Below are 22461 nucleotides of genomic sequence, written 5' to 3'. Positions count from 1 at the left end.
ATTAGGATAACTATTCGCACACCTAGTGAATTGACATGTGATATATCCATTGTTCACATTCTTTGAAAAGATAGACAGCATAGCTGAGTTGAAATCCAAAACAAAAGCACTAATCAGAGATCACGTGGGGTCCTTGGGATATTTTTCAACCTCCATAATTTAAACACGGCTCCACCACCATGGTGCACACGTTCCAACAAAAACAAAAATAATAATAGTCTCTCACTCTCAAGTCTTAAGCTTTTGAAACACACTTGGAATTGGAATGCTGCAAAGAATACTTGTTTTTAAGGGTGGAACCTGATTTTCCCCTTCTCAGTAATAATGGCATCTTTTCTAACAAACCGCTTTAAGCAAACCAATACACGCTAAAAAAGTTTCCCCTTTTTTTATTCACCTTTTCAGAATCTTCACTTATCCCTGCCCTACGTGAGTATATGTAAATAAATAACTATAAACATATAAATAATTATAAAGTCCCAAAGTGTGAGAAACTCTGAATCGAATTCAAATCGGACCAAAAACAATGTGGGTTAAGGGTGGTGTTGTCCTGCTTGCAGTAGCTTCCTTTGTTCTTCTTCTTCACCCAGCAGCTTCTCTTAATCGTAGCAGTTTTCCGCAAGATTTCATTTTTGGAACAGCTTCTTCTGCTTACCAGGTTTTACTTCTTCTTCATTTTTGTTTTTCTTCTCATTTTTTATTTTTTTAAAACATTATTTTATGTGTAAACTGTTGTTGGATCTTATTAGACATTTTGTTGTGTGTTTGTGTATGAACTTTGAAGTATGAAGGTGCAGCACATGAAGGTGGCAGAGGCCCTAGTATATGGGACACTTTCACTCATAACCACCCAGGTATGTATGTATGTATGTATGTATGTATGTATGTATGTATTTGTGTATGGATGTATGTATGTATGTATGTATGTATGTATGTGTGTATGTGTGTATGTATGAGTAACATTAATAATGGAGCATGGATCCTTCTAGCAACCAAAAAATTCTTCTGTTTCTACAGTAATCATTTATGCAGATTAATGTTGTGAGGGTGGAATTAAGGGTCATTATGGTTAATAGCTTATTTAAATTTAGAAGTAAATAGTACTCGAAAGATTCTAGTGCTGGTACTGACTTTTGTTATTGACAAAATAGTCCCTGAAAAATTTTAAAATTTGACAAAATCACCCAACCGTGAAAGGACGCCGGAGCTCTCTTCTGACGGCCACATCAGCGTTTTTCGCTCACTGTGATGTCATTCTTTCAAGGTTGGGTGATTTTGTCAAATTTTAAAATCTTTCGGGGGTTATTTTGTGAATAACAAAAGTCAGGTACTATTTTGTTAGCGTCAGAATCTTTCGAGTATCGATTTAGTATTTATTTTTTAAGTTTATATTAGAAACTTTTTGAAAATTTATTATTATTATTATTATTATTATTATTATTATTATTATTATTATTTAGACTTTAATTAGATGCACATGGATAGGTTAAAGAGGGAACCAAAAACTTAAAAAGTATAGTTATTAAGTTAATGAAAACAATATTTACAATGCATAATATCAACGGGAATCACTATGCTGCTTGATGCTCCATGATGATCTAATGGTGTAGATGTTGGGTATATAAAGATGGTTTCAAGGTACGATTAGATAGCTTTTTTTAGAGTTTGTTCCCACACTTAGTTGTTATAGGGTTGATAACAATACTCTCCTAGGATACAATGAAACCTAAGAGTTTCTTAATTAACAATAGCAAGAAATTCTCAACTCTCTTGAACAAGAAATATCTCTTAATAGTTAAGTAAAATGTATACTTAGTAGGTAACATACACCATTCTTAAGGTAGTGTCCCTTTAGCCAAATGATACTAAATGGTTAGTCGTTTATTAATATTAATAATAATATTAATAATAATATCAATAATATTAATAATATTAATTAATCAAATTTATAAATACCTTTCAGTAGATCTCATATAAGTTGGTGGTGTAAAGTTATATTAAGATCTATCAATTGCATTGGATTACCTTAGTGCATGATGTATCAAGTGTATCTCAGTTCATTAATTAGCTGGACCATATTAAAACTTTAATTTAGTGATTATTAGCATTATCAGCAGTATGAGCCTCATGGGAATGGATCATCATCATCTGAAAAATTTCACCACTAGTTAAAAAAGTCAAGTACATTTTCTGATGAGGATTTATTCCCAAACCTCATATTGTTGCTGCACAAAAGTCATATGTAGCTGTTTTCATTCTTTTGCATTTTGAAACAGTTTACCTCTGCAGAATTTTAACTGAACAAACTCAAAACATTGAGATGTTTTCTTGATTCTACAGATAGAATAGCAGATCACAGCAATGGGGATGTTGCTGTCGATTCCTACCACCGCTACAAGGTGTTATTACATTCTCTTAATGTGAATTTTTAAGTCTCAGATAAGTGAATTTGCGTGCCTACATTTGTAGGCTTGATCTCATTTCGATTAATGTAATTGTTGACTCATAAAATAAATGAATTTTCTTCAGGGAGATGTGGCCATGATGAAGGATATTGGATTCAATGCCTACAGGTTTTCCATCTCATGGTCAAGAATATTACCGAGTGAGAAAACTCTCTAATCATCTAATCATCCTTCAGTTATCCTGAGATTAATTGTTGCATAAATAGCTATTTATTGTTTTGAGTATGTTCTGTGTTGCTAATTTCATTCATTAGTTAGCATAGTCTTTTCTAGACCATTATAAAAATTAGCTTTTTTATATTGAATTGGACATTCACCGGTGTGTTCATGATTCAATGGTGCTCAAACAAATTTTAAGGTGGAAACCTGAAGGGAGGAATTAACCGAGAAGGTGTCAACTATTACAACAATCTCATAAATGAACTGGTAGCAAATGGTTAGTGAAGTCGACTCTCCCCCCCCCCCCCCCCCCTCTCTCTCTCTCTCTCTCATGATACCTTAGATCACAAGGAACTAAATTATTTCTACACCTCACCTTACAGGACAGCAGCCCTTTATTACTCTATTTCACTCTGATCTCCCTCAAGGTCTTGAAAATGAGTATGGTGGTTTCTTGAGTCCCAAAATTGTGTAAGCATTAGTAAAATATAAAGCTTTCTTTTATGGATTAAACTCTCCTTTCTTTTCACTCCTAATCAATGGAAAACCGACGCTTATTTTTTCTGAACAGGGAAGATTTTGCTTTTTATGCAGAAGTATGCTTTAGAGAATTTGGTGACAGGGTGAAGCACTGGATTACTTTAAATGAGCCGGTGTTATACAGCACCGGTGGTTATGGAAATGGTGGATCCCCACCCACAAGATGCTCCAAGTGGATGTCAGCAAGCTGTGCCGCCGGTGATTCGAGTATTGAGCCCTACATTGTTACACACCACCTGATACTTGCTCATGCTGCTGCTGTAAAAGTCTATAGAGAGAAGTTCAAGGTATTTGCCATTTTTATTATCTTTAATTAATCAAACAGCATATAGAATTGATAGAATTTAGTCGAAATTCATGCAATACGTGGTTGGTTCTGAAGTTATTGAGACCGAGTGATTTTCTAATAGGCTACTCAGAAGGGTCAGATTGGGGTAACACTAAATTCTGCATGGCTTGTGCCATTATCTCAATCTAAAGAAGATGTAGAAGCAGCAAATCGGGGTCTTGCTTTTATGTATGATTGGTAAGTGCTTCCCCCTATTTTCTAATGAAAAATGCTCCTCTTGTCTCCAATTCTCTTAATTTTATGAACAGATTATTTGTACAATTTCTTGGAGATAACTTTGGTATCCATGTTTCATTCACAAGACTGAGTTGTGAAACGGATTAGGCTACTCTGAAGTGCAACATCTAAAGATTTGGTGAAAATAATCAAGAGTTTCATAATTATTTGGATAGTTATACATGTGTTTGTATCTTAATAAATCTGAAATTGTTTGTATCTCTAACTAACCTTTTCTTTTTTGTTTTTCAAGGTTCATGGAACCACTACATTCTGGTACATATCCAGCTGTAATGGTTAACAGAGTCGGGAACCGATTGCCTAAGTTTTCTGGAGCACAATCCTTAATGGTTAAAGGATCCTTCGATTTCATCGGGTTAAACTATTACACCTCAACTTATGCAACCAATACTCCTTGCCAAAATGGAAGGCCAAGTGTCTTTACAGATTCATGTGTTAGATTTACAAGTAAGTCGTTTCAAATGAAGCTTTCGTATGCTTTCTATTTTAACTTGAATTTAATTTGCCTTCCACATTTACTAACGCATGATCCATTTTCTCACACTTGCCTTCAGCTCTAAGAAATGGGCTTCTAATTGGTCCAAAGGTAAATCCGAGATAACTTCTTACTCACTTTAGTTGCTTATGAAGTATGATGTTGAAAAATTATGGGAAGTATAACTATTAGAGAATAATTTCCATGCAATGATAATGTAAAGCAATTTCATGTTGTTAGCGAATAGAAATTCAAGAAGATAAGGAATCATGGACGTAGCATGATGTCTCACTTTCTTGAATTTCTATTGGTTGACAGAGTCGAATTGCTTTATGTTAAGGGCTAATGCTCCAAGGAAGATAACTGCTTTTCAGGAGATGAAATTCATTCGCATTATATCTTATAATGGAGTTGAGAAGTGAATAATTTTGCAGGCTGCTTCAGATTGGCTGTACATCTATCCACCAGGAATTCAAGGTCTTTTAGAGTACACTAAGGAGAAATTCAACAATCCAATCATTTATATAACAGAGAATGGTAAGTTTTTATCTATAATGAGTACCTATAACCACCTTTGCATAAAAAAATTGTATCTTTGTCATGCTCAAGTTATTCTATCATTTTCAGGAGTTGATGAGGTTAATGATGGTAAAATGTCACTTGATGACAAATGGAGAATAGATTATTTCAGTCACCACCTTCTGTATCTTCAAAGGGCCATAAGGTAAGTTTAATATTACTACCAGACACTTATTAAGGTTATTATAATAGAAAGTTTTATAGTATTTACTACAATAGGGTAAAATATACTTTTTGTCCCTGAAGTTTGGCAAAAATTTCAAAAATACTCCTAAGTTTTATTTTGATTCAATTTTGTTTCAAAAGTTTTCAATTTGCATCAAATATAACTTTGACGGCTAAATTTTAAAAAAATTTAAGACCAATCTCAAAAAATTTAGCCGTCGGGGGTATATTTGATGCAAATCGAAAACTTTTGGGACAAAATTGAAACAAAATAAAACTTAGGAGTATTTTTGAAACTTTTGCCAAACTTCAAGAACAAAAAGTATACTTTACCCATAAATATATGAGAAAAAAACCTTATAAACTTAAAGTTTCTACATTGTAGGCTACTATTAAAATCTGAATTGACATTCTCAAATTGAAATCGAAAAGTATTGGGACAATTTAGCAATTTTTTAGAATAATATGACCAAAGTGCATATCAACCAAAGTTGAAGGGATGTTAAGTTAGGAAGGTGGAGAATCACATCTTAAAAACTAGTAGCCCTTAAGGGAAAAGAACTACTCTCTTTAAATAGAACAATAAACATCCTATATTATTCAATAGTTCAGCTACACATCTAAGTACTTTTGGCAATCAAGACCAACCAAGTTGGCCCAAACTTAACAAAAACCAATTTCATCACACCAGCGCTCCTTCTCCTTCTCCTTCTCCTTCTCCTTCTCCGTTTCCTCCTGCTCCTGCTCTTTTTCTTCTTCTTTTAAATTCGCCCACGTAGGTTCTTCTTCTTCTTTGCGCATAACCTTCTGCTTCTCAATGTAAGCAAGCTAAAATGTTTTTGATTTGGCAGGAATGGTGTGAGGGTAAAAGGTTACTTTGCATGGTCTTTGTTGGACAATTTTGAATGGACTGCTGGCTACTCTCTTCGTTTTGGACTTGTCTATGTTGATTACAAGAATGGCCTCAGAAGATATCGTAAAAGATCAGCTTTGTGGTTCAAAATATTTCTCCACCATTAAAATGGTAGAAAATCTATGTCTTCAAGTTTAAATTGAGAATTTGTTCCCTAACTCTAAGGTTAAGGCTTTGATGATTTCTGATGTTTAGCCTAAGAGTGAGGCATCATATTGGAACATACTTTCCTTAATTTGTAGCAATAGATTACCTAATCTATTATGTTTCTTGCGTCTGCAACTAAATTACAATTCACAAGCAACTCAAGCTAAAAAATGATTAATTAATATTAAGATACCATTCTTAACAGGATTGGGAGTAGAAGTTTAGAACCAAATACTAGATTATGATAATTTTATACTTTAGATGAAAGTTATAATTAGAATTTAAACATACAACATAACTACCAAGTTTTGTTTGGTTTGGCTGGTTAGTGCTCTGTGGATCCGCATATAAATGGCATATTTGTAGTTTCAATGTTAACAAAGAATTGACATTTTGTAACTAACTTTTGTTATTTACTTATTTTCTCACTTAATTGCATAATGTGTCAAATTCGCAAATAATTAATAGAATAAATGGATAAAATTAAACATCAAAGAATTTCGGGTGGGTAATACCAAAATATATCAAAATTTATAAATACAAAAATATATTTGAAAATTTTTTTATGGATAAAAAATAAAAAATACATCCCAAATTATTTTTGATATGTATTTTGATATTTACAAATCTTTGGTATTGTTACGGTAGGTAACCGGAGATTAGTCCAATGGATGGCGTTCGGCGGCCCAAGTGTATAATGGAGGAGGACTCCAGGTAGGTCCGCAACTCGGGAGGCTCCGTCCGATTTGTGCTCGCGCGTGAATGGGGGGTGGTACCTGCAAGGACACTCCGATGCCTAAGTTAGCAAGGGTGTAAGCAGGTCTTAGAGAGTATTGGACTTAGCAATACCTGAGGCGTGTCAGTGTACTTATAGTGGTGAGCCAATAACCACCGTTGGAGTAGTGCCGTATCTTTAGGATAATAACCGTCCTATTATCTTAGGGAGGTTAAGATATGGCTTTATGAAGTGGTTAGAGAGATTTCAGGGGCGGTTACTCATTTGAATGAGTATTTATCTGCCAGCTAATCTCATAACCGACTTCTTCGTACTAAGTCGTGGTTGACACCGACTTCTTGAGTGGTGGTGGGTGCTTTGCTAGGCTTAATCTATTTGGATCAGGCCTTTCGATTGGACCTGGGCCCTTAACATTGGGCCAGGGTATGAACAGTGCCCCTACTTGAGCCCAAGGCCCTTTTAAGGCTTGGGTTCAAGTATTTAACTCGGGTTCGTAGCCGACCTTCACGGGTTTTGAAACCGACGTGATTTTCGCGACCTTTTGTTTCTGACAGTTACGTCAATTCAAGCGTCGTGTCCGTTGAGGAAGCGTTTAGGGATTGAGGGCTTTGGTAACGGTGCAGTCGCATTAATGGCTGCCTCGTTTTTACCATTATGCCCCTTAGCCTATTTATAAATACTTTCCCTCTCTTTCCATTTTCCGTTTCTGCGATCTTTCAAACTTCTCCTTATCCTGTTCGTGTTGCATCCTTGCGTTCAAAGATTTCTGTTCTTCTCCAACCTTCATTTTCGGATAAAGGTTAGCTTTGCTTTTTTCATGTCATGCTTTTTGTTTGCATGTTTTGTTTTGCAAGTAGATAGGTTGACCTGTAGATTCTAGTTTCGAATCTTTCTCCTTAGAGGCCGTGTTTTTTGATTTTTCCTTTTCTTTTTCCCCTTTTGTAGGTTTCTGCCACTTTTCTTTATATAAAAAATGGCTTCCGTAGACGTTCTTTCTCAGTGGGTAGATGTTACGGTCCTTGGGGAGGAACCGTTGGTCGACGCTGAGTTCATCACTCATCTTCGTACTCATCACAGGCTCTGTACTTCAGAGGATGACGAGCCCAAATACGAACTGATAATCCCGGGTCCTGAAGACCGGGTCTGTTTTGGGAGAGAAAATGAGGAGGCCCCTCATTTTTTCTTTATGTATGAGTGCATGATCACCCGTTTGGGTGTTTTTCTTCCTTTCTCAGATTTCGAGATATCTGTTTTGCATTATTGTAATGTTGCCCCTACTCAACTTCACCCCAATTCTTGGGGTTTTTTAAAGATTTATCAGTTTATAAGCCATGCTCTGGACTTTCCGACCTCCCTAAAGATTTTCTTCTTTCTCTTCCACATGACTAAGCCCTTTAGTGGGCTGAACAACAAACAGCAATGGGTATCCTTCCGAGACATACAAGGTCGGAGGATTTTCACCCTTTTTGACGAATCTTTCCATGACTTCAAAAACTTCTTTTTCAAACTTCAAGCCGTAGAGGGTCACCACCCTTTTTTTCTGGATGAGCATTCCTCTCCCCGCTTTCCCCTTTATTGGTCGCCGCCCTCCTCTTGTGAAAAATATGGTCCCGATGACCTGGATGAGGTGGAGGCGGCTATTGTAGGGTTTTTCCGAGAAGCGTGGGGGAGGTCCCCATATTTGGATACCAGAAAAATTCTTCAGGGAACACCGACTTTCGTTCAATCTTAAATAGGTAGTGCATGCATTCTTTATTTCCGAGTTGTTTCCGCCGACTTACATTTTACCGACTTGTAACTTGGTTGTTTCTTTTGTAGATATGGCAAAAAAGAACGCTCAGGAGGCCTACCAAAGGGTCCGGGAGGCCAAGGCGAAGTCCCGGGCTAGGTCCGGGGGTGCCGGGGCGATCACCTCTCCTCCTCCTCCACCTCCTCCTCCTAAGAACACTGGCACTCCTTCTCAGCCCATTGTCATTTCTTCCTCGAGTTTGCCCCGACCACCTCCTTCTGCCCAAATTCTCTCCGAGCCCGAGAAGAAGAAGCGCAAGACTTTAGAGTCTGGCTCTTCTTCTTTTGATGGTGGGGTTAAGGCGGATGCTCTTGCATTCGTCCGAAAGAACATCTATCCTTTTATACATATGGATGATGTTTCTGTTCGAAACCACCTTACCACCATGGCCGAGGAGAGTTTTAGGACGGCGGGTGTTTGTGGCAAACTTTTGGACATTTTTGAGAAGACTCCCCTCAGCTCCTTGGGGGCAACCTCAAGGGTTGAGGAGTTGGAGGGGAGGCTTCTTCTTTTTGAAAAACATGAGAAGGAGTTGAAGGAGGAGAGAGAAAAGTTGAGGAGGGAGAGGGATCACCTTAGGGAGGAGACAGGTAAGCTGCGGGCTCAATGTACTTTGGAGGCGAATTTGAGGAAGACAGCCCAAGACAGCTACCATAGTTTATTTCAAGATATTGTTGCTGTGAGGAAGGACTTGCTGAACTCTCGGAACGCATACGCCGAGTTGGAGGACTCTATTGCCGATGGTGCCGAGGAGTCTTGGAGAATTTTCTTGGAACAGGTCAGAGTTATCGCTCCCGACTTGGACCTTTCTCCTTTACATCCCGACAAGGTAGTTATTGATGGCGCCATCGTTGATCCTCCTGTCCCCGAGGTCATTTCCGAGTCAGACCTGAAGACTCGGGGGCAGAGGATTATAGAGTCTCCTCCTCGTCCTACGGATGCCTCGGGTTCTTCCTCTGTTCCTCCGGCTGGTCCTGGTGGCGCCCCTCCTGATGGTGGTGATTCATCTACTCCGATTAAAAAATGACTTCTTTATTCTTATGGCTATATGGGGGCCCGGCCTGTGGGTCCCCCCTTTTTTAAACTTTATTTATCTGTTGGTGCTGGTGAACAATTTTTTTTTCTGGCCCTTTAAGGCCGTAAACAAAATATTCCAATCCGTACCCCTTTTTTGGATAAGGGTTTTTTTAAAAATAAATGCCCTTTTTTGGATAAGGGTTTAAGTTACCTTGTGCGTGCACATGCTTTTCTGTTTTTGGATATGTTTGATCTTTTCTGAAGAAACCCCTTTGTTGGCTTGCTTCGTTTTCTCAAGCCCTTTTCGTTCAAAGGTTTGTATGCAACCTTTGAGCTTTTTCCAGGTTTTGATATCTCTTTTGTTTATCCTTTATACTCAACTTTTGTTTTAGTGAGTTTTTATGACTTAGGTTATTTTTGCGATGCGTTTTCCATTTACTCGGAATATATCTGAGTTTTTCTACTCGGGTTCTTGTCTTTGACTTATGAGTCGGACTGTTCCCGAGTTTAGTACGATCAACTCATATAACCTCTTTACACCGACTTGTACCTCGTCGTTTCATCCTGACAACCATGTTAGGTCGGTTCATGGGATTTTCACGTTTTGTCGAGCTTAAGTCGGCGCGTTTCGTAGAAAGACTTATAAAGATAAAGGAGGATATTTAATAGAGACGTAGTAATGAAAAAGATCTTTATTAATTGGAAAGGTACCTTTTTGCTACTAAGGGTCTTGATAGCCTATTTTCCCTTAGCCTCTACTATGATGCCTCGTTAAAAACCCTTCTCCAGAAAAAACCCCTTTTCTTTGGGAAAAAATCGTGAAGTTGGGAAAAGAGTACATCAGGGAGTAGAGTTCGCTTTTAACTGTAGTACCTTTTCATATTACAAGCATGCCACGATCTCGGTAGCTCAGTGCCATTTAGGTCGGTTACTTTATAATAACCTTTTCCTAAGACTTCTTTGACTTTGTATGGTCCCTTCCAATTTGCGGCGAGTTTTCCTTCTCCCGATTTGTTGACTCCGATGTCATTTCTGATTAGGACCAAGTCATCTGTGGCGAATGTTCTTCGAATGACTTTTTTGTTATATCTCGTAGTCATTCTTTGTTTCAATGCAGCTTCTCTTATCTGGGCCCCCTCTCGGACTTCGGGGAGCAAGTCGAGCTCCTCTTTGTGCCCCTGTATATTTCCGACCTCATCGTGGAGAATTACCCTTGGGCTTTGCTCACTGATTTCTATTGGAATCATGGCTTCTACGCCATAAACTAATCTGAAGGGCGTTTCTCCTGTGGCGGATTGGGGAGTTGTCCTATAAGCCCATAATACTTGAGGGAGCTCTTCAGCCCAAGCTCCCTTTGCTTCCTGTAGTCTTTTCTTAATCCTGCCAGTATGACTTTGTTAGCTGCCTCGGCTTGCCCGTTGGCTTGTGGTGTTCCACCGAGGTGAACTGATGCTTGATTTTCAGACTGGCTACTAGATTTCTGAAGGTGGCGTCGGTGAATTGGGTTCCATTGTCTGTGGTAATGGAATAAGGTATTCCATACCTTGTGATAATGTTTTTGTAGAGGAACCTGTGACTTCTTTGGGCGGTGATAGTGGCTAGTGGTTCCGCTTCTATCCACTTTGTGAAGTAATCTATTCCCACGATCAAGTATTTGACTTCCCCTGGTGCTTGGGGAAAAGGACCTAACAAGTCCATTCCCCATTTTGCGAAAGGCCAGGGGGAAGTTATACTGATGAGCTCTTCTGGTGGAGCCACGTGGAAATTTGCATGCATCTGGCATGGTTGGCATTTCTTCACAAATTCTGTGGCATCTTTCTGCAAGGTTGGCCAGTAGAATCCGGCTCGGATTACTTTTCTGGCTAATGACCTTGCTCCGAGATGATTTCCGCAGATTCCACTATGTACCTCTTCCAATACCTCGGCGGTTCTTGAGGTCGGCACGCACTTCAGCAATGGTGTTGATATCCCTCTTCTGTAAAGGACATTTCTCACCAAAGTATAATGTTGTGCTTCCCTTCGGATCTCTTTGGCTTCTTTTTCCTCTTTGGGGAGGATGTCGAATTTCAGGTATTCGACTAAGGGATTCATCCATCCGAGGTTTAGGCCGGCTACCTCAAGTACCTCTTGTTCGTCTTCTGTTTTTGATACCGAGGGTTCTTGGAGGGTTTCTTGGATCAGGCTTCTGTTGTTCCCTCCGGGTTTGGTGCTTGCTAACTTGGATAGGGCGTCAGCTCTGCTATTCAGATCCCGAGTTATATGCTTAACTTCGGTTTCCGCAAAGTGCCCAAGGTGCTCCAAGGTTTTTTCCAAGTACCTCTTCATATTGGGGTCCTTTGCCTGATACTCTCCGCTTATTTGGGAGGTCACTACTTGTGAGTCGCTGTAGATCATCACTTTTGTAGCGCCGACTTCTTCCGCTAATTTTAATCCGGCTATCAAGGCTTCATACTCTGCCTGATTGTTTGAAGCCGGAAATTCAAATTTTAAGGAGACCTCTATCTGGGTTCCTTTTCCATCTACCAATATTATGCCTGCGCCGCTCCCCGTCTTGTTGGAGGATCCGTCTACATAGAGTTCCCATGTAGCCAGTTTTTCCTCTTGTTCACCTGCGTATTCCGCTATGAAGTCGGCGAGGCACTGGGATTTAATTGCAGTCCGAGTTTCGTATCTCAAATCAAACTCGGAGAGCTCTATCGCCCATTGAACCATTCTCCCTGCAACATCCGTCTTTTGAAGGATTTGCTTCATGGGCTGGTTCGTACGGACTCTTATTGTGTGAGCCTGGAAGTAAGGTCGTAGCCTTCGTGAGGCTATCACTAAGGAGTAAGCAAACTTCTCTAGTTTGTGGTACCTTAGCTCAGGACCTTGTAGAACTTTACTGGTGAAGTAGATCGGGTGTTGCCCGACCTCGTCTTCTCTGATTAGGGCTGATGAGACAGCCCTGTTTGCGACGGATAGGTATAGGACGAGGTCTTTCCCCGGTATTGGTCGAGTTAATATGGGAGGTTGGCTTAAGAATTTTTTGAACTCTTGGAACGCCTCCTCACATTCCGGAGTCCATTCAAACCGGCATCCCTTCCTTAACAGGGAAAATAATGGAAGGGATTTTAGTGCCGATCCTGCCAAAAACCTGGAGAGGGCTGCAAGTCGGCCATTAAGCTGTTGAACCTCTCTCAAGCAAGTCGGACTTTTCATTTCTAGGATGGCTCTGCATTTGTCGGGATTGGCCTCAATCCCTCTTTGTGTTAGCATGAAGCCTAGAAATTTCCCTGCTTCTACTGCGAAGGCGCATTTTGCGGGATTTAGTCTCATCCCATGCAACCTTATAGTATTGAAGACTTGTGAGAGGTCGGTTAAGAGGTCGTTTCCTTGCTTGGTTTTTACTAACATGTCGTCGACGTATACCTCCATTAGGCTCCCAATATGGGGGGAAAACACTTTGTTCATCAGCCTTTGATACGTAGCTCCTGCGTTCTTTAGTCCGAAGGGCATGACCACGTAGCAATAGTTGGCCTTTGGTGTGATGAACGATGTTTTCTCCTGATCGGGTTCATGCATCGGGATTTGGTTATATCCCGAGTAGGCATCCATGAATGATAGGTATTGGTACCCTGAGCTGGAGTCCACCAGGGTATCAATACTTGGTAGAGGATAAGGGTCCTTAGGACATGCCTTATTCAAGTCGGTGTAGTCGACGCACATTCTCCATTTACCATTTTGTTTCTTGACTAGCACTACATTGGCTAGCCACGTTGGGTATTTGACCTCTCTAATAAAGCCAGCTTCCAGGAGCGCCTGTACTTGTTCTTCTACTATTGAGGCTCGTTCTGGGCCGAGCTTGCGTCTTCTTTGCTGTACAGGTAGGGACCCTGGGAAAACCGAGAGCTTGTGGGACATGAGCTCGGGATTAATCCCGGGCATGTCGGAAGCCTTCCATGCGAAGAGGTCGGAATTAGTTCTTAGGAGCTCTCCCAACCTTTGTTTTAGGGTTTCCCCTAGGTTGGTTCCTATGTAAGTGTTTTTTCCTTCCTCCTCACCGACTTGTATTTCCTCGGTTTTTCCTCCCGGTTGGGGTCGTAGTTCTTCTCTGGTTCTTGCTCCACCCAACTCTATGGTGTGGACTTCTTTGCCCTTTCCTCTCAGATTTAGGCTTTCGTTATAGCACTTCCTCGCCAATTTCTGATCTCCCCTCACCGTTGCTATTCCTCCTGGAGTTGGGAATTTCATGCAAAGGTGAGGAGTTGATACCACTGCTCCAAGGCGATTAAGGGTAGTTCTGCCGATTAAGGCATTGTAGGCTGACCCTTCATCGATGACTATAAAGTCTATGCTCAGAGTCCTTGATTTTTCCCCTTTTCCAAAGGTGGTGTGAAGGGGTAAAAATCCCAGTGGCTTTATTGGCGTATCCGCTCTCAACTCTTTTTCGTCTAACCCTAGCTTGTCGAAGGCGGGCTTGAAAAGGATGTCCGCCGAGCTTCCTTGATCTACTAGGGTTCTGTGGAGATGGGCATTAGCTAGGATCATAGTTATTACCACGGGATCATCATGCCCGGGTACTATCCCTTGCCCATCTTCTTTTGTAAATGAGATAGTGGGGAAGTCGGGCGTCTCTTCCTCGACTTGGTAGACTCTTTTGAGATGTCTTTTGCGAGAAGATTTGGTGATCCCACCTCCCGCAAATCCTCCTGAGATCATGTGAATGTGTCTCTCAGGGGTCTGTGGTGGAGGATCTCTTCTGTCCATGTCATCTCGCTTTCTCTTTCCATGAGTGTCCGACCTCTCCATGAGATATCTGTCAAGCCGACCTTCTCTAGCCAGCTTTTCAATCACATTTTTGAGGTCGTAACAGTCGTTGGTGGAGTGACCATATATTTTATGGTACTCGCAATACTCGCTGCGACTTCCCCCTTTTTTATTTTTAATAGGTCTTGGGGGTGGCAGCCTTTCAGTGTTGCAAATCTCTCTGTATACGTCCACTATAGAAGTCTTTAGAGGAGTATAAGAGTGGTACTTCCTGGGCCTCTCGAGACCGAGCTCTTCCTTCTTCTTGACTTCCCTTTCTCTCTCCCTAGAGGAGGAAGTGGGTCCAGGTCGCGAACTCAGGTCTCTTAGCTTTGCATTCTCTTCCATGTTGATGTACTTCTCGGCCCTTTCTTGTACATCACTTAGAGAAACGGGGTGTCTTTTAGATATGGACTGTGAAAAGGGGCCTTCTTTAAGTCCGTTGACTAACCCCATTATTACTGCCTCTGTGGGCAGGTCTTGGATTTCTAAACATGCCTTGTTGAACCTTTCCATGTAGGCTCGTAAAGACTCTCCGACCTCCTGTTTTATTCCCAGGAGGCTCGGTGCATGTTTTACCTTATCTTTTTGGATTGAGAACCTCATCAAGAATTTCCTTGAGAGGTCTTCAAAACTAGTGATGGATCTTGGGGGAAGGCTATCGAACCACTTCATCGCTGCTTTTGATAAAGTGGTCGAGAAAGCCTTGCATCTCGTAGCGTCGGAGGCGTCAGCTAGATACATCCGACTTTTGAAGTTGCTAAGATGATGCTTTGGATCCGTAGTTCCATCGTAGAGGTCCATATCAGGGCTTTTGAAGTTCCTTGGAACTTTTGCCCTCATTATGTCCTTGCTGAAAGGGTCTTCTCCGCCTGGGAGTTGGTCTTCTCCTTCATCGCGGGAGTTCTTGAGGGAGGATTCTAGCTGTAAGAGTTTTCTTTCTAACTCTTTTCGCCGTTCCATCTCTTCTTTAAGGTACCTTTCGGTTTCCTTTTGCCTCTCCCGCTCTTGTTCCAATTGCTCCAGGCGGCTATGGACCAATCCCATTAGTTCAGCTACGTGAGCTGGTCCGCCTTTTTCTGATTCACGCCCATCTGAGAAATTTACCTTCGGATTCTTTACTCCGGAGGTACCCTCTCTGTGTTGATCATTGTCTTGATGTTGGGCTGTGTCTTCATTGTCATTGCCCATGTCTAGATTCTCTTGCTCAGAATCCGTTTCGACATGGCCTTCTTCATGGGATCTTTCTGCCATCGAGGGATGATCTCGCGGGTCCCCGGCAACGGCGCCAATGTTACGGTAGGTAACCGGAGATTAGTCCAATGGATGGCGTTCGGCGGCCCAAGTGTATAATGGAGGAGGACTCCAGGTAGGTCCGCAACTCGGGAGGCTCCGTCCGACTTGTGCTCGCGCGTGAATGGGGGGTGGTACCTGCAAGGACACTCCGATGCCTAAGTTAGCAAGGGTGTAAGCAGGTCTTAGAGAGTATTGGACTTAGCAATACCTGAGGCGTGTCAGTGTACTTATAGTGGTGAGCCAATAACCACCGTTGGAGTAGTGCCGTATCTTTAGGATAATAACCGTCCCATTATCTTAGGGAGGTTAAGATATGGCTTTATGAAGTGGTTAGAGAGATTTCAGGGGCGGTTACTCATTTGAATGAGTATTTATCTGCCAGCTAATCTCATAACCGACTTCTTCGTACTAAGTCGTGGTTGACACCGACTTCTTGAGTGGTGGTGGGTGCTTTGCTAGGCTTAATCTATTTGGATCAGGCCTTTCGATTGGACCTGAGCCCTTAACATTGGGTCAGGGTATGAACAGGTATATATTTTTATCTATTCCAAATTCTTTCATATGTATTTTTGTTAATTTAGTCTAATTAATATTGTTTCTTTCCCCCTTTTCTTTAAGTCATTTTAACTTAAAAATTCTATTGGAAGGAGTTGCAAACCACTACACTCGGTCAATTTTCTGACTGCACTTATCTTAAACTTTGTAGTTGGTAGTTTGGTACTGTAGGAAGTTGCCACCTAATGAAAGATTCAACTTAAGTAAACAAAGATGATATGACACATAATTGAATCTATGATTAGTAGTGTTAGATTTAGACATTTACTAATGTAATAAGATTATATTGAATGAATTTTATTTTGTCCTCCTTCGTCATAAAAGAAAGAAAATGCTAGGTCCATTTAGTTGATGTTTATCACCATTCTATCCCTTCGACATGAACCACATCAACCAATTACGGTATCCTCCTTCTAATTACAATCTCACACCCATATTTGCCTCTGAAAAAGAAAAATGTATATCCCATTGTAATAAAGAAATGCCAATCCAAGTTCTAAGACAAGGGCAGTCATATCGCCAATGGATCCCCATTCCCCACTTGGGATAGATAAAATATTTAAAAATTTATATGATATCCATGATTTATATTAAAAGTAGGAGAATAAAATTATAGTCATTTTATTTCTAGAATAATCTTATCATTTTAGTATTTATATAGTTTAAAAAAGTAAATTATTTTTTTAATGTCTATTCAACAGATGGATAAGTGAATAAAAATAAAAGGAAAAAATCTAGGGGCCAGCAATTTTATTGCTGTTTGGCCAGCATGTAACTAGCAGAGAGAAAGGTGAGTCATTGGATGAAATCTCACACCATCAAATCATCATTGATGGCTAGTTAATGGCTACCAAAGTACCAATCACAAATGTTGCTGGCCCCTAGCATTGCTCAAATAAAAGATATAAAAAAAATTTAATTGTTAAACTCTTAATATTTTGTTCTCAAAACAAAATGATAATTTATTCAACTTGAAATAAGGGTTTGATTTAAAATTTTACTTGGACCAAAATAAATATTCATTTAAAAATTTAATTTATATTACAAAACAGAAGTATTAGTAAGAATAATTTTATATACTAATTTAATTTATTTAGAGAGAGAAAGAGAGAGTCATATTTATTCAGTTTACTTTTTTAATTTATATCTCCATAATGCAATTATAACTAAACATTTTATATGAATGGGAGAGAATCATAATTCAAAATATGTGTCAATAACATAAATTAATTTTTAAATAATATTTTTATTTTAATTATGATAGTTGAATAAATATTAAGTATACAAGTTTATTTAATCATCTTATGTATATATAAAAAATCAATTTTAATTCGAATAAAACATATATCGAAATATAAAATAATATATATATATAAATATATAGTAATTAATTTAATAATTATTTTTTAATATACATATCGTATTTTATTTATTTATTCAAAAACTATTAAAATATAAAAATATTATATATACTAAAAATTAATTATTAATATTTATGTATAAATATATATATATTATTTTATTAATTTTTAATATTAATTTATATTTTAGTAAATATTTTAAATTAATAATTAATTTGATAATTGATTTTAATATTGGATTGATTAAAATATTATTATATTACTACTGGTTGATTGGTCCATGCCATTGCCAGCTGGGATTTAGCAAGAATCCATTAATAGAAGCGGCATTATTAGCTGTAGCTGGAAATGTGTGTATTGCTGCTGCACAAATTAGGGTTACCGTAGTCAATCCGTTTAGAATTTCGGCTTGCCATATTATAATTTTCCTTTAAAAAATGTTAGTTTTTATGTATATGTTTTTATATTTTTATTTTTAATATTAAAAGTAATTGGAAAAGTGGTAATGGTGATAAAAAAATGTTTTTATATTGTAGAAGAACATATAGAAAAGAAGTTTCTCTTCTCTCATATGCTCCTGTTGCAAAATTCAATTGCTTTAACACGTTCACCATTATACCTTGAATGAGCCAAAAAATATGTTTTGTAATTGGGATTTGGGAATCTATGGTACTACTCTATCTATCTAATTTTTCATATGTGATACATCAATAAATGTGTTTTTTTTTCTTCTCTAAAATTAGGAGTGAGTTAGATTTTTAGGCGAGAAAAAAAAATGTCATTTAAGTTATAATATATTGGTCACTAATAAATATATTTTATTAAGAATACTTATTAAAAATGAAATTAATTTAAATATGTCTTTAAAATATAGGCCAAGAAAACTAAAAAAAATATTATTATTAATATTTTTAAAGTATATTAAAATATAAAATATAAAAGTTTTTTCATTTTTTAAAGGGCACATATTAATCAAAGCTAAATAATACCACAAATATAAATATTTAATAGAAATTATAAAATTTTAAGTCTTCAAAGAATTAACAGCATTAGAAGAGTCAAAATTTTCTGTTTTAAATCTTTCAACCGATTTTCAGGACAATAATATTTAAGTCTTTAGCTAAATCCTTAATTTTTAATAGTAAGAAAATAAATATTTTCATTTGTAAAATTTGAATAATAATACTATTTTAAAGAATATATATATATATATATATATATATATATATATATAACATTTAGTATCTTCTTCATTTGGAAATTAAAAGAATGTTATAGATAAATACATCAGTAATGGGAAAACAATTAGTATTTCATTATATGGCATCAATATTTCAAGAGACGGTCATGAATGGTAATAATTTATACTTAGGATAAGGAAATTTTTTTTTTAGTTTTTTACTAAGAGTCTTGCTAAAAGAAACATTTATAGTTGGAAGAAGATTATTTTTTATATTATTAATATATTAAAAACACAAAAACATTACCATTTCAGCATGTCTATCTCCCTAAAAAATATTTTACAACCCTTATGTTACCAAGTTTCTTAGGAATTAACTAATGTATTAAATATTAAAAATATCAAGGTTAAAATTTTCAATGTTTTTAATAAATGTCTTTAGAAAAGCATCTTAAAACACATAAAAATATAAAAATCTTTTACCCCTAAAAATATCAGTCTCCTACCATCTCTAATCACTAGACACAATACTCAATTTCAATATCAACCACTGCTCCTAAAAACAAACTGAGACTGGAGAAGATTTGTTAACCAAATTCAATTTTATATTAGTGATTTAGGAGGTAGAAAGCCTACAGTAGAGACACGGAAAATGCAAGATGTAATAAATAAATAAACAACACGTTAAAGAAATCCCACTTACAAAACGAGTAACCAAAAGTCAATTAATCATCATGCTTCCATATATCACAAAAAAAAAGCATGAGTTGCCAAAGTCCCACCAAACTGTCCCTATTTGATTATAAACGCGTTCAAGTCCACATCAAAACTCAAAATCAAAAGCTTAAAGACTCTCCCTCCCGCCGCCTTTTATTTTTCTACAACACAACTCAATTGGTCTTTTTGGAATAAAACAGAACCATTCAACAAACAAGAAGCAAGTTTCTTTCAACAATGGCCAACTCCAAGAACAAAGCCAAGAAGTTATCCTACATCTCCGTTCCATCTCAGATCATCAACTCCATTTCATCTTCTTCATTGCAATCTCTCCTTGAATCCCCCAAGAAATCTTCTTCAAGACCAACCTCCATGAACAAGTTCTTCAACTTCAACTTCACCAGCCCAAGACTCTTCTTCTCCACACTCTTCTTCATTGGCTTATTCGGCATGATCAAGTTCGGATTCGACGTTGACATCCCCTTTTCCCCTTACCCATGTTCCATTTCTCTCCCACAACAACACCAACACTCCCAATTGCAATCAAAATCAAAACTTGGAGCTGTTTCTAAGGTTGATGAATCAGTTCATAATGCTGAGAAAGAAGGGGTCTTTAATGCTGCTACTAATTCTTTGTCTCAGTCACATACTGTGGTTTCTAATGTGCAGTTACAAGCAAGAGGGTCTAATGTTGATGGTGAAGAGGTTGTTGAGAAGAGTGAGTTTTGGAAGCAACCAAATGGGTTAGGGTACAAGCCATGCTTGGAATTCAGTAGGGATTATAGAATGGCAAGTGAAGGTGTTGTGAAGGAGAGAAGGAAGTATCTAATGGTTGTGGTTTCTGGTGGGATGAATCAGCAGAGGAACCAGATTGTTGATGCTGTTGTCATTGCTAGAATCCTTGGTGCTTCTTTGGTTGTTCCTATTTTGCAGGTCAATGTCATTTGGGGTGATGAAAGGTAAAATAGAAAAATTCATTACTTCTGTTTACTCTTTGGTAGCAATTTTCTACAATTTGAATGAGTATTAAAAAATGGTACTATGCATAGAAATAACAAGGTGTTAGATCTTTATATGAGTTCACTGGTTAGATTGAATATTGATAGCTAGCTTCATCTATTTGATCTGGTCCGAGTATTGAGCTTCGATTTGATTTACTTCTTATTTGCCAATGTTAGAAGAGAGTTTTCTTTAACTAATGGTGTTTCCTTGTTTGTGTGTTTATTTTGGTTGCAGTGAATTTGCTGATATATTTGACTTGGAGCACTTCAAGAGAGTTCTGGCCAATGATGTGCATGTGGTTTCGGCCTTGCCATCGACACACCTGATGACAAAGCCAGTGGAGGGGAGCCCTCCCCTTCATGTCACTCCTAGTTGGATTCGCGCACGCTATCTCAAAAGGGTAAGACTTGCAATGTTCTTCACATATACTTTTCTTTGAACAAAGTTAATCAATGTATCCAATGTGAATAAATGCAACATGTTATGTGTTGATGGTTATCTTGACATGGATTGAATGATTGTTGTCTTGTGCAGCTCAACAGAGAAGGCGTGTTACTTCTACGTGGCTTGGATTCAAGGCTGTCAAAGGATCTTCCTTCTGATCTTCAGAAGCTTCGATGCAAGGTATTGCAAAGTCTATTTTGTTCATTGGAAAACAAAACAAATTGCAGATTCTAAATGTTCCTTCCACCTTTCCTTTCAGGTTGCTTTTAATGCATTAAGATTTGCAAAGCCAGTCCTGGAACTAGGTAACAAGATTGCAGAGAGAATGAAGAGCAAGGGACCGTACCTTGCGCTTCATCTTCGGATGGAGAAGGATGTTTGGGTGAGGACTGGTTGTCTACCTGGTCTGAGTCCTAAGTATGATGAGATTGTAAATAATGAGCGGATTCAACGGCCCAAGCTCTTGACAGCAAGATCAAATATGACTTACCATGAAAGGAAGCTAGCTGGCCTATGCCCTTTGAATGCTGTAGAGGTTACCAGGTACATACATTACAAATTTACACAATCTGTATGCTCTTCTAAGAATCACCATAACATCATTTTCTAATTCTTTTTTCTTTCTATAGGTTGCTTAAAGCTCTAGGTGCTCCGAAAAATACTAGAATTTATTGGGCTGGAGGAGAACCATTGGGTGGAAAAGAAGCCTTGTATCCATTAATCAATGAGTTTCAGCATTTTTACAGCAAGGCAGATCTTGCCTTGCCGGGCGAACTAGAACCTTTCAAGAACAAAGCTTCTCTAATGGCTGCAATAGATTACATTGTCTGCGAGAAGAGCGACGTTTTCATGCCGTCTCATGGAGGAAACATGGGCCATGCAATTCAGGTATGATAACAAGTCCAAACATAGTTTGTGTCACTTTGCAAATTCTAGGTTCTAAACTTTGTTGTTAAATGTTTTCAGGGTCACAGAGCCTATGCAGGGCACAAGAAATATATAACTCCAAACAAGAGACAAATGCTACCTTATTTTCTGAATTCTTCCCTTCCGGAAGCCGAGTTCAACAAGATTGTCAAGGGATTGCATCAGGACTCTTTAGGCCAGCCGGAACTCAGGACGAGCAAGGCCGGCCGGGATGTCACCAAGTATCCTGTCCCGGAGTGCATGTGCAATGGATCCCGGTCGCGCTCTCGTTCTTGAGTTCCATTTTTGATGAAGAAATATACTGATTTGTATCGCAGGCAATGTAGATTTCTGTTAGAGTGATAGGAGCAGATTCATCTTTGATTCTTCATACAGTCTTTGTAAAAATGTAAAATAGTAGTATACATGACAACAGATTCATTCTTTGATTCTTCATACAGAGTTTGTATAGGATATATACACGGGACTCTTTGTTCTTTCTGATTCTTTTGTAATACTACAATTTTAAAGTCTTGTACACATAATTGATTTTGTATTATTTCTAGTTACTTGATCATCAAATTATCTTTATGTTGCTACAAATTAATTCAGCAGATGCAAATTAGAAAAGAGGGATTCTACAT

At 38.2% G+C, this 22461-nt stretch overlaps 2 protein-coding genes across 2 annotated transcripts; both read left to right on the top strand.

Moving 5' to 3' along the window:
• Positions 1-20: 20 nt before the first annotated feature.
• Positions 21-6146, top strand: LOC130943440 (beta-glucosidase 24-like). The gene is made up of 13 exons (XM_057871315.1): positions 21-658; positions 785-854; positions 2341-2399; positions 2530-2605; positions 2824-2901; positions 3008-3095; positions 3196-3451; positions 3575-3690; positions 3983-4197; positions 4305-4336; positions 4660-4762; positions 4853-4949; positions 5821-6146. Exons 1-13 carry the CDS (start codon positions 527-529, stop codon positions 5987-5989), a joined length of 1491 nt encoding a protein of 496 aa, XP_057727298.1. The 5' UTR covers positions 21-526; the 3' UTR covers positions 5990-6146.
• A 13481-nt stretch (positions 6147-19627) lies between these two features.
• LOC130946615 (O-fucosyltransferase 20-like) lies at positions 19628-22382 on the top strand. Its single transcript, XM_057875417.1, has 6 exons — positions 19628-20424; positions 20702-20867; positions 21002-21091; positions 21171-21454; positions 21541-21799; positions 21878-22382. Exons 1-6 carry the CDS (start codon positions 19703-19705, stop codon positions 22112-22114), a joined length of 1758 nt encoding a protein of 585 aa, XP_057731400.1. The 5' UTR covers positions 19628-19702; the 3' UTR covers positions 22115-22382.
• Positions 22383-22461: the final 79 nt, after the last annotated feature.

The sequence above is a fragment of the Arachis stenosperma genome, chromosome 8 (assembly GCF_014773155.1).
Source record: "Arachis stenosperma cultivar V10309 chromosome 8, arast.V10309.gnm1.PFL2, whole genome shotgun sequence".
In the NCBI taxonomy this organism is placed as follows: domain Eukaryota; kingdom Viridiplantae; phylum Streptophyta; class Magnoliopsida; order Fabales; family Fabaceae; genus Arachis; species Arachis stenosperma.
This window is presented reverse-complemented; position numbering and strand designations above follow the sequence as displayed.